Here is a 15,619-nt window from a genome sequence, read left to right as displayed (position 1 = left end):
TCACGACCTCCAATAACTCTCCTCCTCTCCCTTTGAATACAACCTCAGTCGAGTTGATGCAACACTCTTCTCTTCCTCCGCTACTTATCTCCCGTTTCCACACACGTCATGCGTACTCCCGGCCAAGTTTGATTGAGGTGATTCAGCCGAGCAGATGCCAGGCGAGGGGTGTTCTCCCGCTCTCTCTCTCTAGTGGCTGTGACTCAGGAAGCGCTCTCATTCCATTACCCAGCATTCCCTCCTCGGCCAGACTAGACGTTTACGGGAATGCCGCTGCAGAATCATCATCATCATCACCGGGCTCCGCTTTATGAATCAATGGAACATGCTGCAAACATTACACCCGTCCCAAGCAGCACCCTCACGTTTACCCATAACTCACTGCTGAGCTCATGGTATACGCAAAAGACGTGGGCTGAAGAGATCTCTTTTAACTCATGGGAATGTACTGACTTGCGAGAAGTATGTTACTATCTCTTTTACATACATAAACAGGCCCGCATGTATAGTTCCACATGATTTAGAAGCACCAATGCAGAAAGAGAGGATGTCTGGATTTGTGCAAGTCAGTTGTTGTTGACGAATTCTATGAGAAATATCACTGTGTGTAACTGACAAATAAAAGCAAAAATGTACCGTATAATCTGTTCACAATCTGCTGAAGAAGAAAAATCTCAGTTAACCTCGGCTGTGAAGCTAAGTGAACCACCAGTTCAACAACAGGTCAAATCTCTTTTAGCAGCAGTGACAGCAAAATGTTTCCTCTGAGGTTTGATCCGTCTTTTACAACACCTGGGAGGAATAGCTGCTTTAACCTTTTAGCAAACTGACCGCCAGTGATGTGGAGATCCTCACTTACTCTGTATCTCTGTTAGACTTTAGCTGTACTCAATAAATATATACTTGGTGCTTGAATTATTCCCTTTTCCAGAGAGGAGTTCAGGAGAAGTGGAAGTGATTTGGTGTCATGGAAAAAATGCTTGACTTGAGATAAGCAACTATTAATATATTGTTGCAATCCAAATTTTGAGGTGCAAAACCAGCATTTTTATATATTGTTTACCGAAGGATTTGAATATCAGCCATAGTATATTTTCGGCTTTTACTAGAGTAAAAAAAAATATCAAATGTTTTAAGGGAAACGTAGAGATGTGGTACTGGTATTCACCAATTAGCCACAGATTAGTGCATTTTACAGCTTTACTTAAAGGTGGGGTAGGTAAATTTGAGAAACCGGCTCGAGATCGCTAGAATTTGAAAATACACAGCCGGAGAAAATCTGCCACTTCCTTACAGAGCCCCTCCTCCAACACACACGAACGCGCACATGACCAATGAGGGCACGAGATAAGTTTGTGCACAGATGGAAGGCTGACAGGCAGGTAGGCCATCCAGTTATTTTAGCCGGGCCGGCTAAAATGATTGGTCGTACTTTTTACAGTACTATGGCTTCCACAGATTACATTTTTTAATGGATTTTTTGTCAAAGCACTTAAGATATTCATTGCTATCGGGATGTTAAGAGCATTCCATGGAATATAACAAAGTGTATCTCGAGCCGGTTTCTCAAACTTACCTACCCCACCTTTAATACATACAATTAAATCTAGACATGGAAACATAATATCAAACATATTTTCTGAACAAGTATTTAAAAAGAAATCTATGTGCAACTCTAAGCCCATTTAATATCTCAGGATTAAGATCAACATCCTTTTTACTGTTATACTCATATTAAAGTATTGCAATGTGAGCCGATACCGTCCTTTTAATATCAGACGTTCATGTTCACATAGGAGGACATGTTGATGTTCAGCCAAATACTTATTTGTAAGATGTTGGAAGCAAAATGCTTGGGTTTCACCTTTTTAACAAATTGGACTTGAAAAATACAGATTGCCAAACCACACTATGACACCATAGTGAATTATTTGAATAGACACAGCATGGGAATATTACTTTTATAGTGCTCCAAAAGGAAGGTCAAACAGAAATGGATTCAAGATCATAACAAAATTCAATATGACGCCCCTATAATTTAAATTGTGGTCAGACTTCCCACCTACATCATTGGCTGAATCATTCCCCATCAAAGACGCAGGATCAATAGTGCCATTTCTTTTGTATTTTCAGCATTAAAACAACACATTAACAAAGCACCGCTACTGTGAAACCACAACTTAACAGACCCTTGAGTCCTTGACAAAGACTACCGATTCAGCAAAATGGGTTAAACACTGTCACAACTGGCTAACAAGTCAAAACCAATGGAAAATACTGCGATCCAGGATGAATAAACAATATGAGCGTGCTTCACAGCCAGACTTAAAGCAATTATAAGCCTGAAGTCCACGGTAATTTAGGAAATCCAAAACCCCTTGAAACTGCTGAAGCAAACATTTTCCCAGAATCATAGCTGTAAAAACATTTCTTTATGGGACTAAAATCTGAAGATTTACCCAGAAGAAAAGCACTAAACAACGACCCACATTTTTAAATGTGAATACCAGTTATGGGTAAGACTGAACGCCATATTTATGGGTACTTTGATAATCATTAATTAGTATATTTGAGCAACATTTGTATTATCCATTATCAGAGTGTATAAAAAAAGAGAACATTTTGCTTTTAAAGTTAAGTTAAAAAACTGAGTAAATTAATGCCAGCTGCCCGTTCCCCTCTCCATAAAGAATAATAATAAACCACATTGTTTGATTAGAATAAGTGACTTCACCATAAGCTCTTAATGTGTTTCTCACACACAACCAAAAGTATTCACAAGCTACTGCTAAGCTGTCATTAAGCGTTTGACACAGCGGAGGCTCAAAGGAGGCGCAGTAATGGTCGGTTGTTTCTCATAACAGTCAGATTATCGCCCCGCAGTATGACGTCCACAAAAGCTTCTGGGGAAAACATAGGAAACCAAGTCATTTGGAGGAAATTCAAAATGGGTGCCAATGCCACTTCACCACAAAAAAGTGTGTGTCAATGTGTGGCATGTATGTTTAGTGCATGTGTTTTGCATATGCTGGCACAGTGTGTGTTAGCAATGGATGCTGCTGTGCTTGCATACAGGTGTGTGTACTGCATGTATAAATATTTGTATGTATGGTTTTATAGAAAACATTTCACGATGATGTGTGCATAAGACAAGAAACAGCCATAGCAATGTAGTTCCAACAATGATTAAATCCAAATATACATTACTCATCTCTTTACTCGCTGAATCAACAGACCTCTGCATTTATCGGAGAGGGAGTTTGGGACTGCAGAGCACTCAAACATTTTCCTAACATAAGCTCACACACACACACACACACACACATACACACTTCACACAGCTTCGTCCCGGGACAGGAGGAACTTCAGACAGGTATCGAATGATGCTAGAGTACACACTCCTTTCAAACCTGATATTCTTTTTCAAGAGGGGTCAAGTGTTTTTCTTTGCAGGCTAAATATTTTCTTTGCTGGTGGGCACTAATATTTATAGCACAGTGCACTCGCAGTGTAAGGATGATCAGACGCTCATGAAGATTAATACACACGGTTTCAAACACCTACACACCAGATGTCATGTATGCCACTTTGATTTGTATTTATTCAACATAATGTAAAGAAAATTACAATTAATTGGATGTATGCTAGGGATAGCTGCAATAGCAAAGCAATGGTGAGGTTGAACAGTTAAAGCAAGTGTTTTTACTAAATATTGAGTTATTTATTTATATATTTTAGGATACCTGGCGTGTAAAAAAAAAAATTCAAGCCTGTGGAAAGTTCAGCTCTGTAACTGACTCTTACTCACTTTCAATTTTTCACTCAATTTTACATGTATAAAAACACAGATGCAGAAAAACTGACATTATATATATTAGACAAAACACCTTAGATTTGCATTTGTGAGAGTACATTGAAAATAAATCGAGGAAATCTGAATGAGGGTCTCATAGTGCACCATCGTAAACTGCACCTCGTCTACCAGAAAATATTGAATCACTTTTATTCTTCTTATGAGTAACTTTTTCACATTTTGCAATCGCAGGGTACACAGTAAAATCTCCCGTCTGAGGTAAGTTCTTCCTCCGGTGTCTCACTCCCACCAGGATTAATATTACACTGCGTGTTTGTGCAAAGATTCCTTTCAGTATAAATCTAAAGTAATGGTGGAGAATGCAGTTTAAACCCCAGCTCTGTCCCCAAATGGGAGTGTGTAATACGATCAGCCTGAAATGAGGCATGATACAAAAGACTGATGAGTACTGAGATCATTTTCATACTGCACTCTCACCATGAGAGACTATAAAACAACAGCAAATGCCTGGAATACAGCTCATATTCATACAGGATAGAGGTAGGAGTACAAGTTAAACTGAATAAGAAAATCATATGTGTGCAATATGTTTTAATTTGTAATTGGATCAGTATGTGTGTGAGGAAGGAGATGTTGGGTTATTTTCTCGCACTCCTAAAGGAGGCGGAAAACTATTTTAATTCATAAACCCACAAGAAATGTAAGAACTATCACTCAGCTGCCTCACAGACTCATAACCAAACAGACAGATATGTGTTTGCCGCAATGTCAATCTGCTCAACATAATGCACAAACGCATAACATACTCTCGTGTTCCCACAATTTACGGGAAGTGAGTTCAAAAGCGTTGCAAACACAATGACACGATTCATTCTGGCCGGGATGCTGCGGATGGAGGGCTGAATCGAGCTCCAACAGATCTCATAACTGCTGAGACGCATCCAGCAGACATATGGTTTGTGTTTAGCGGGGAGAAACAATAATCAAATCCGTTGATCCTCTTCTTGCTGCGAGGATGATTGCTAATATAAAAGTCTGTTCCGTCTAATCATAATTTAGGACGGGGCTGTAATTACCTCCGCCCTCCCTCTCACAACAACACTCTGTCTAAACAGGATGGAGCAGCAGGGACTCAGCCCAGTTTCCACTGCATGACATGTGCTCATTTCATCTGTGTAATTGTTTTGAAATTATGATTTTCGCTGATGAGCCAAAGTCAAAGTTTATTCTACTTGTGTAAGGCAATTGTTTAAATAGGAGCCATTTGAGCATAAAGAGATCTCCATGATTAATATTATTCTAAATTTGAAAGAAAATGTGATTTTTCAATTAATTATTATTGAAAATGTTGTTTTAAGCTCTCCATATTTACCTAAATGAGCCAACATCACACTAATCCTCCCACGAAAACGCTGCCATGCCTTGTGAACATCCTTGGGAAACGCACACTTACTTGGCAGTTTTTCCTCACACTGTACATCCCTCACATGGCCTTCGTGTGCAGCATTGACTTTGATTCTGGTGTTATTTATGATTTGGCCGATGATCCAAGTGAGATCTGGGTTTAATTAACAGACCTAATCCACAAACAGGGCTCTCAACACAAATACACAGCTGCTTCAAAGGATGCTCTCGAGGAGCCATGTGAAAGCAACATTATTGTTGGACTTTATCTCAAATAAACCTTGAAATAATTGGTCAAATTGGCAAACCGACCGAAAATGTTATTGTTATCCTCACAGTTTGTCTGAATGGGGTCAAAAATAATTCCATTAAATGTGACTCGATTAAATCAACTTTTAAACACGTCAAAACATCAATAAAACGGGGACTTAAGGGGCTTACCTTGCACAGGGGGGAAAGACAGGCACGATCGCGGAGCTTTGGCCGCCAGATGCGCCTTTTCTTCGGACGCGCTGAATCTCTTCGGGCTGGCGCAGTTCATGTGCGTCGGGGTTTCATTTGGGCTCCGGCAAATCTGCGATCCGAAACCACCGTTACCGGCTCTCCACGAACACAGGTCCGCCTTGCTGCCGTACACGGAGAGCGAAAGGCCGGGAAAGTCTGAGAAAGTTTGGGTCTGACAGTGGCTCACCATCCCGAACAGCGCTGAGGGGTTCTGCATTGATCACTCGGCTTTCCCATGCAGTGTGCGCTCACATTACCTGCGAATGAACAATAATCAAATCACTGCATGCACTTGAACAAGATTGGAGCAACTGGTGAAACTTCAGGGATTTGGTACCACCTACCTTATTCAATTAGCCAATGAGGAGCAGAAGCAAATCCAATTGCGCAAATCAGCATATTTATCACAGTGGGAGGAAGAGCGTCTGCAAGCCTGATCGATAGCATCCTCTCAGTGAGGATCAGTCATCAGCATCCCATGCGTCTCTCCCTCTCCCCCCCCCCCCCCCCCCCTCTCCCTCTTTCTGATTGGCACCCGGCGAGGCAGCTCCACACTCCGCATGAATCCGGAGCACCAATGGAGAGTGTGTCCGTGTTTCTGTGGGAGGACAGATCTGGATCAAGACAGCTGTGTGTGGTTCTGAGCGAAGAAGTGAAGATTGCGAGCTACTGGGGTTATAATCTGTACAGTATGCATGTTGACCAAGCATTCAAAGCTCTATGGAAAAGAAAAGGTAAAACAAAACAAAAAGTGTTGTCCAAGCTTTGGTGCACATCTTCCTCGGTGGGAGATACAACTACAACCATTGCCATGTAATGTATATCAAATGCAGGGTTATATCGATATAACGTGCATTACATTAAGTTTAAATGTATTTATAGGTTATTGCCTCAGGCTCTTGACTTACAAAACAGCTGTCACTTTTTTAGTTTAGTTGTTTTGCAGCCCAATCCAGATCAATGGGAGGCTGAGACGCACAGGTATGATTGAGAAAAGAAAACTGGGATGTTATCATACAGCAGAACATTTAAGATGATTTAAGTTAACGATTTGATATAGGTACACATCCTCAAAAACCTTGAGGAGAATTTTCTTTGTTTTTTCGGAGCTGCCCTTATTATTATTATTTCAACTGCATGATTTGTTGAGTATGTTTTGAGTTGGATCATGGAGGAAACTGTATAAAACTACAGAACAAAAGGATGGATTTTTAATATAGGATTTAATACTGGAACGAAGCTTACTAAAAAGTTCATAATTAAAATGCCAAATAATGTCAATGTTCATAATAAAGGAAGGTGTAAATTGTTCTTTCCTGTGATAAACCCAGCGTTGAGAGAGTTTGTATCGATGTTGGATATGCGGATCTGCAGCGCCTCTTAGTGGCCTTTCTCTGGAAGGACACGTCTTAACCCCGGTCAGAGTTTAAACACATAATTGTGCAAATGCAAGGCGTGTGTGACAAACTGTCAAGTGAAATTGTATGTGTTATGTAACAGGTGAGTTTTGTTAGTAGGTACAAGGTGAAGTCCTGGTTGTAAAACCCGAAAAAAAAAAAGCAGAACGGGAACAACTGGTTTTGATGCTGCCTTCACGTGCTGTTGGAAATATGAAACCGCGTGAATGAAGATCTACAAGAAAAGATTGGACACAAAAATGTTCATTATATAATGTGAAATGAATCTGAAAACATACACTGCCCTTTAACTGTAACTCTATACTGATTGTTTTAATAGATATCTGTGAACATTGTTAGTAGGCTTTATAACAGATCTGGTTTATCAAAATAAAATAAGAATATTCATAATTCTTTGATGACATTTTCCTATTATAATTCAGTAATCAAGTGGCTTTTTATAATCTTAATCTGTAATCCTGCAAACATTTTAACTATTGTTTTATCTGGTATATATGTCGAATAACTCTTGAAAAAAACAAATACTGACGTTAAAGTGAAAGAAATGTCTAGAATCCAAATCTTTAATCATTAAATAGGTTGTGTCTGATGTGAGTTTAATGGCTTTTTCAAATGTTTTGCAAGTAATTTAAGCTTAAAATCAATAATTTGGCTAAAACGTTATCATAATATAATAATGGAAATAATAGGGTTTTAAATCTGCAAAGTGGCACTGGTTTAACCAGGCACGGGATGTGCTTGTGTAACTTGGAAAATAATGTAAAATAAATACTTTATTTGTGTTTTAGCTCCAGGTAAAAGCAAACAAGCGTTGACACACGCTTCACAGAAACCTACCTGAATAATCCACAAACGCTTGGGAAACCCTGCACAGCAAGTTATATCACTTCACAAATACCAATCAAGTAAAGTAAAAACATTTAATACACAATGGTAATAATATCAGTATTTACGGTCTAGGACAGTTATCTGCTAGCAAGGAAAGGAAGTGAGGAAAGTCAATGAGGGGGGAAAAAAGTGAATCATTTAGAAGAACTGTAGCCGTTATCTTATATAGTCTGTCTGTGTCCAATAAAGATTAGGTAGCGTCATAATAAAACCATTTGGAAAATGTTTGCCAAATTCATTCAATTCTATTTACATCATTTTGGGAACTGGGGAAATGAGTTTTATGGTCTAGATCAGTGGTTCTCAACTGGTCAGGCCTCAGGACCCACTTTTTACTTGGTCAATACATCGCGACCCAACATTTTGAAGCACTCAAACCTATTCAACAAAAAATCGTGCTGTAATATATACGCTTTTCAGAATACAATATTAATAAAAGTGAAGTACAGTGCATATATCCCTTCACAGAACTAAAGTATGCTTTTAAACAAGGTTTAATGAGATGATGGAATCAAAGCTGAACTATATAAAAAGGCACACATGCTGAAAACCCAACCCCAGCAGGGGGGTCTGGGGGGATTCTCCCCCAGGAGATTTTTAGAAATACTAACATAAACTACGCATTCTGGTACACTCTGAGAAGAAAATAAATAAATCTATTACTACCCGACATATTAATAATATTTTATGCCATTGTTTGTTTTTCATTTAGTTCTGACAGCTTGCTGAGAGAAGAGTAAAGAGGAGAGAGTCTGTGTGACTTACTTTAAATTGTGGGTAAGGGTAGATAGCTCCCATTGTTCTGTGACCTGTCAATCATCAAACCGGGGGTCATATTTCATTATGTGTTCATTTGTATCTGAAGTTGTACCCATGGATGTATAAAGAATAGTTCTACCGCAGTTATTCTCCGTGGGGACTTCCGGCAACAATCTTGATTCTGATTGGCCAGAAGACTCGAAAAAACATCAGCAGGGATGTTTTATTGAGAAGATGATCACTACGTGACAGAAGTTTTCAAAACCATTTATGGTCTCCGGTACTTCCAGTCCAACGCCTACTGCATGCACAGCGTTAGAAAATCGGTCCTTCAAAATAAAAGTTTGCATTTTTTCCCAAAAAAAAAAAAAAAAAAAATTGAATTTTTTTTTTCAACTTTTTTTTCTTCACTCACACATCCGCGACCCACTTGAAACGGGTCCGCGACCCACTTTTGGGTCGCGACCCACCAGTTGAGAACCACTGGTCTAGATGGCATGACGGTTGCTTGTTTCTTTTTAAAGATAACATTAATTTAGCAAGGAAGACACATCCATTACCCATTACCGGGGAGGAACATCCTGAAGGACGTGTGCCAGACCTTCATGTAAAGGAAAACTTTTTAAACATTTAAATATTAAAATACCCATAGTTAAATCTCAGAGGAGAAATGGACTGGCCTATCCCTGAAGGCTCAAACACATACAATCTTTAGTTGTACTTTAGTTGTGACAAAGGAGCACTTTTAAGAGGGTAACGTGGTCAAAGGTTTTTGACATGTTAAGCCAGATAACAAAACTGAAATTACCCTGTAGGCAAAAGTTGAGCATCCTTGGTATCACTCATTCACACTGACTTTATCGACAATCACAGTGACTGTGCACAAACTTGTGTCTCACAAACAGAGTATGCCTCAATATATTAAGGATATGTTGCTGTGAACAAAATAACATTACAGAAGGAAATCAGGCAGTTTTAAATAAATATATTTATATGGCGGAGATTCATAGTATTCTTTCAAACAAATGATTGGTAATGAATGACCCATGAAGACTAGGCAGGTGCAACTTGAATAAGATTAAAACGTTGTACATTGTTTATTTTAATTAACTTGGTCATAGTTGAAAAACCCCAATTAACATGTTATTTATATAACATCACCAGTAATTAACCCAATGTATTAAAAAGCATGATTTGATATGTTAATACAACACTTTTCAAAGATGAAAGTTTGCTGGGGTTTTGTCTGAGCAGCATTCATTTCAAATGCATGATTTGTTGTGTGTGTTATCCATGTTGGATCATTAGTCTACTTGACTTCCTGCAAATAGTTACTGAGCAAAATGATGGAGTTGTAATATAGGATTTAAAACGGGACCTTGGTCTGCTTAATAGTAAATCATTAAAAAAAAAGAATAACATGCAAAATTGGGTCAATGTTCATAATTAATTAGGCTTTACATTTTTCTTTCCTGTGATAAACCCAGGGAGCTGGTTCATCTGGAGCAGTATGGGGGTGGGAATGGTATTGTTAGGGTGAACAAATGCTGTTCTGCAGCCTAAAGTATTACAAAGCAGTAGAAAATGAGCTAGCTATTGACTAATCAAAGAGCTAACGTTAACTACACTTGGTGGTGGAAAAACGTTTGACGTTAGCTTGCTAAGAAGCATTGTATGTAATGTAGAAAAAACCTTTGTATTTAAATCACACTTACATTCGGCATGTCAGGAGTAAGAGGACTGAAGTCGGAGGCCCGTCCATGTCGCTCACTGTCTCCAAAATATCAATGACGAATTTAAGAAGCTAAGCAGTTGTTTGCTAACACGTTAGCTAGCTAGCCATTGAAGAAGCTCGATAGCTAGCGCCATTTTTAAAGAAACTAACTGCTAATTAGTGCTGGCAGTGACACCCTCACACTCTGCTGCTAGCGTCAATGAGTAACGTCTTATTACTATGCTTATTATTCATTATAACTTTATATTAAACAAATACACTTTTTTTTAACAAAAAAATATTATAACATTTCGAATCGTTAAAAAACCTAGCTAGTGTTTTTGCAGGTGAATGAACTGCTTGCCCACTCAACGGAAGGCGACAGAGATCATAAAGCTGCTGAAGATAAAGATAAATTATCCCATTCATGTTCTAACGTTGGCGAATCAAAGTCTGTACATTAGAAGTATTGGATTAAGTGGTTGGTTTCGTTTTGTTTGACTCATATTTAGGTAGTTAAAATAATACACCTTTGTGAGACTGTGAGAGTCTGTGTAGCATATCGTGAACCCACCTTTATCCATTTTATCAATACACAGAGTGTTCAGTGATCCTCCAACGTATTGTAGGCCTACTTCGGATCTAGAAAGTACATGTTCTTAAAAGAGGCCATGAATGCATCTGTGGGCGTTAACCCAGTCTATGGTTAACCCACATAATATGTCTGGTTCACAACAGGCTCTGTGCAAACAGGAGTCCACCACCAAGGAGCAACCATGTCTCCGAACAGGTTAATGGTTTATTTCACGACAGCATGCATGTTTTGCTTCATGGTGGGAGCCAATATCATACTGGGCATTATGCTGTACGTGTCACCACGTCTCGCCAAGAAGATGATCCTCAAACTGGGTGAAAGAGCCACCATGACCCAGAATCCGAGTTTTAAGTTTGAAGATTGGGGTCCGACGTTTGGCTCCTTCCTGTTCTTCAAAACTGCCTCTCATCACATGTGGCTGTCCCTCGGACAAGAGGCGTTTGTGGGAGGAGAAGCTCCGGACACAGATGTGGTCAGCATGGAGGGAACGAAATCAAGAATCAGCCGGTTCGTGAAAGGTACGTGGTGAGATGTGGTGTTATTGTCTGATTATATTTCTCCATGCTGCTAAATGTAGAGCTGTATTTTTATTCTCTGCAGACAACAGAATGCTGGTGTTGAATTTCGGAAGTTGCACCTGACCCCCGTTTATGTACAAACTTGAGGAGTTCAAGCAACTCGTCAAGGACTTCAGCGATGTAGCCGACTTTCTTGTGATCTACATCGAGGAGGCGCATTCAACAGGTAAGTGAAGGCAGCACGAGTGCCAAGTCAAGTCATTGTTTTATCACCATGAATTTATTGATGGAGGAACTATGCATACAGAGTAACGGTAAGGTCAACAAAGAAATAAAGTGCACATTGGACAATAATAAAGCACAATTAAAAAAATAAGATAAGATAAAGATGCATGAGTGCCTTATTATAATACTTGTTTGTTACTTACTGAAAGAACATAATCATCTATATTTATTAATGTCCTTTAAAGGTGGGGTAGGTAATTTTGGAGAAACCAGCTTGAGTGCGCTAGAATTTGAAAATGCACAACCGGAAAAAATCTGCCCCTTCCTTCAGACTTCCTTACAGAGCCCCTCCAAAACACACGAACGCGCACATGACCAATGAGGGCACGAGATAAATTTGTGCACAGATGGAAGGCTGACAGGCAGGTAGGCCGACAGGCAGGTAGGCCATCCAGTTATTTTAGCCGGGCCGCTCAGATGATTGGTCGTTGTTTACAGCGCTACGGCTTCCACAGATGCATTTTTTTTAATGGATTTATTGTCAAAGCATTTCATATATTCATTGCTATCGGGATGTTAAGAGCATTCCATGGAATATAACAAAAAGTGTTTCTGAAATAAATTACATACCCCACCTTTTAAAGGTAGGGTAGGTAAGTTTGAGAAACCGGCTCGAGATACACTTGTTATATTCCATGGAATGCTCTTAACATCCCGATAGCAATGAATATATTAAATGCTGTGACAATAAATATATAAAAAAATGTAATCTGTGGAAGCCGTAGCGCTGTAAAAAGCACGACCAATCATTTTAGCCGGTCCGGCTAAAATAACTGGATGGCCTACCTGCCTGTCAGCCTTCCATCTGTGCACAAATGTATCTCGTGCCCTCATTGGTCATGTGCGCGTTCGTGTGTGTTGGAGGAGGGGCTCTGTAAGGAAGTGGCAGATTTTTTTCCGGTTGTGTATTTTCAAATTCTAGCGCACTCGAGCTGGTTTCTCCAAAATTACATACCCCACCTTTAACTATTGTGATTTGGCGCATTCACACCGCAGTACTTTTCCCACAAAGGTTCATCAGAAATTAGTTAATCAGAACTCTTTAGTTCTCATGAACTAAGTACAGATCGCGTTCACACCGGAATAAGTCCCTGGGGGAGGATTAGGCAAATGAAGCCGCTGACGTCACTTCTCCCAGAAGCTGCTGGGACTCTCAGCAGCTTCTACTGAAGCCTTCCGAGTAAATCGCCAGAACGCCAACACCTCCTCATCTCCACCGCTCCCATGTTTTCTTTTGTGTTGCCATAAGTTAGTCTCTCTGCGTTTCTGCGCTGGGCTAATGCTAATGCGAGGATAATAAAATGGCGGCTTCACAAAACTTTTTGGGAGTTTTACGGGGCGTGGTTTGCATTCCGCCCAGCCAATCAGACATAGGAACCTTTTTCTCCCACGAAAGTACCTGCTCTCTAGCAGGGACGGAAAAGGGGGTAGAAAGGTTCTCATGAACTCATTTTAGTTACGGCTCTTTTTGGTGTGAACGCGACATTTCGGAACTATATCAGAACTAAAGTGGGAAAAGTACTGCGGTGTGAATGCGCCTATTGAATACATCAAAAACTCTTATGTTGAGTCTTCTTTTGATTGCATTCTATGTTCTTCCAGAGCACTTGAACATTGGGTCTTTGAGTTCACTATGAAAGCCCTTTTTGTAGCGTTGTGCATTGAGTTCTGGCAGCAACACTGACATAATCTGGGCTGCATTCACTACAATAAAATGCTGCAATGCACTTATGCAACATCCATTAAACTACTTTTCTTATGTCTTCCATAACTTGGAAGTTGTGCTTCAGTGCACAGTTAAAATCACATTTCTATTCTCTGTGTCAGACGGTTGGTCATTTGAAAACAACATCGACATCAAGAAGCACAAGAGCCTGGAAGACAGGCTGTCCGCGGCACAGATCCTGCTCCAAAAGGAGCCCCTTTGTACGGTGGTTGTGGATGAAATGGACAACGCTGCTGCCATAAAGTACGGTGCTCTGCCTGAGAGGCTTTACGTGCTGCAGGCTGGGAAAGTTGTCTACAAGGTGAGATCTCTCAAACAAAAGCAAATGTTTATACTTTTATTTTATGTATAATGATTGGAGAGTTTCCAAGTAAATGTTCTTTCACTGCACACTCTACCCTACGAGCACCTAATGCCTCTTAATGACCGTGTCTAGACAGTAGGGCTCCTTTCACGCGATCACGTGAATTAAAATCATTCCATGAGGAGGAGCATTGATACATAGACACAACAATCAAATTCTGGGCATGGTGCCTGGTTTATGTTTGCCAAGTCAGAAGTGTACAATTACATGTTATCAAATGTCATGGACGTTATATCGTGTTCTTTCTGAAAGTGTTATATATATAAAGGAACCTGTTCTTTTCTTATGCGTAACATTTATTTATCTGTGTTTCTCTAGGGGGGCAGAGGGCCTTGGGACTACAATCCAATGGAGTTGCGTGCGTTCCTGGAGAAAATAAAATAAGACAATCCGACCAGAATGATATGTAAGGGTCTCTGATTTCTCATTTGAATAGGGGTATAACATTATAACCAACATAACTAATATACATTACTTATTAATCAAGACTATAATGATTACACTGCTACATCAGCTTGTGGCTCTAACTGCTCTCTAGCATCTCTTACATTACATTTTAAATGAGAAGAGACATTGTAACCCCTACAAACTTGCACTAGTATTGCTTCCAGGCTCTCCTGTACTCTGTAAACATACCTCTACCGCCAATCTCTGAGTTTGAATTCGCCTCTCAGTGTTTCTTAGTGACGGCTGCAGATTAAACCGTTGGCCTCTGCAGCCCGATGGAGTGAAACACACACAGAGACAGTTCAGTCAAGAGTTTGTGTTTGAGGTATCGCACAATGTTCAGGAGATATCCCCGAAGTTGTCTTATTCTAAAGTTTAAAAGGCCTTACCGTCTAAGTCAAAAAGCACATTTTTTCCCACTTCTCTTGCAGATCATATTTTCTGTTCATAGATTTCTTTTTGTATATAAACTTTCAAAACATTGTTTCACAACAGTCAAATACATGTTAAAAACCCAGAAAATTGACAATAACAAAAAAGCATTATAAAAAGAACCGAAATAAAATAAAGTGCAATCAACAAGTGTATATGGAAAAAAAGGATAATGACTTGATCATTATTGGTTTGTTATGTCTGAATGCTCCTATGTGGTTTGACAGGAGTCTACTTTATATATGATGGTTACAGTGCAAACCTCTGGTGACTGTAATCTGATGACTCAAAAAGAGGCCTTCTCTGAATTATGTAGGAGCATTCTCGATTACACTTTAAAAACAAAATATTCATCTTGTTAAACAGTCTGCATGTTGTTTTGAATATTTTTATATCCAATGTTTTCACTATGGTATAATAAAGAATAAAATGTAAAGACTCATGTTGTCAATTTATAAGTAACATATGACGTATCATGTCGTGCAGTTCATCAATTACTTGTTTTTTTCTCAGTCCTGACACTTGTTAGCAAATGATAATTTTTAAAGTTTCCATATTCCTTCTTTTAATGCAAGTCAACATAGCTGTATGGAAATAACTAGCAACAACATTGATGTTCAAAGTTACCCTCTTCTGCTAATTGTCAGGTTCATATTTGTATGTTGTGTCTCTACTGTGACATGTTTACATACTTTAATGTTCAAAAAGCTCTTTATTTTTCTCATACTGCCTGTGCTGCAGCACCTCTTTT

The 15,619-nt window shown here is 39.3% G+C and overlaps 2 protein-coding genes across 2 annotated transcripts in view; one reads left to right on the top strand and one right to left on the bottom strand.

Moving 5' to 3' along the window:
• The window catches only part of LOC117496167 (zinc finger protein GLIS1), a 72,452-nt gene extending 66,513 nt beyond the window's left edge, over window positions 1-5,939 (bottom strand). The window contains exon 1 of the mRNA XM_034147881.1: window positions 5,660-5,939. Coding sequence (XP_034003772.1) covers window positions 5,660-5,939 — 280 coding nt within the window. The remainder of the gene's footprint in view (window positions 1-5,659) is intronic.
• A 5,272-nt stretch (window positions 5,940-11,211) lies between these two features.
• dio1 (iodothyronine deiodinase 1) lies at window positions 11,212-15,310 on the top strand. The gene is made up of 4 exons (XM_034146651.1): window positions 11,212-11,614; window positions 11,697-11,840; window positions 13,727-13,926; window positions 14,308-15,310. The coding sequence occupies exons 1-4, from the start codon at window positions 11,278-11,280 to the stop codon at window positions 14,371-14,373; spliced, it is 747 nt and encodes a 248-aa protein (XP_034002542.1). The 5' UTR covers window positions 11,212-11,277; the 3' UTR covers window positions 14,374-15,310.
• The last annotated feature ends 309 nt before the right edge of the window (window positions 15,311-15,619 follow it).

This window comes from Trematomus bernacchii, unplaced genomic scaffold (genome assembly GCF_902827165.1).
Source record: "Trematomus bernacchii unplaced genomic scaffold, fTreBer1.1, whole genome shotgun sequence".
Classification (NCBI taxonomy): domain Eukaryota; kingdom Metazoa; phylum Chordata; class Actinopteri; order Perciformes; family Nototheniidae; genus Trematomus; species Trematomus bernacchii.
Note: the sequence above shows the minus strand (reverse complement) of the source record. Positions and strands in the feature narration are given on the sequence as shown.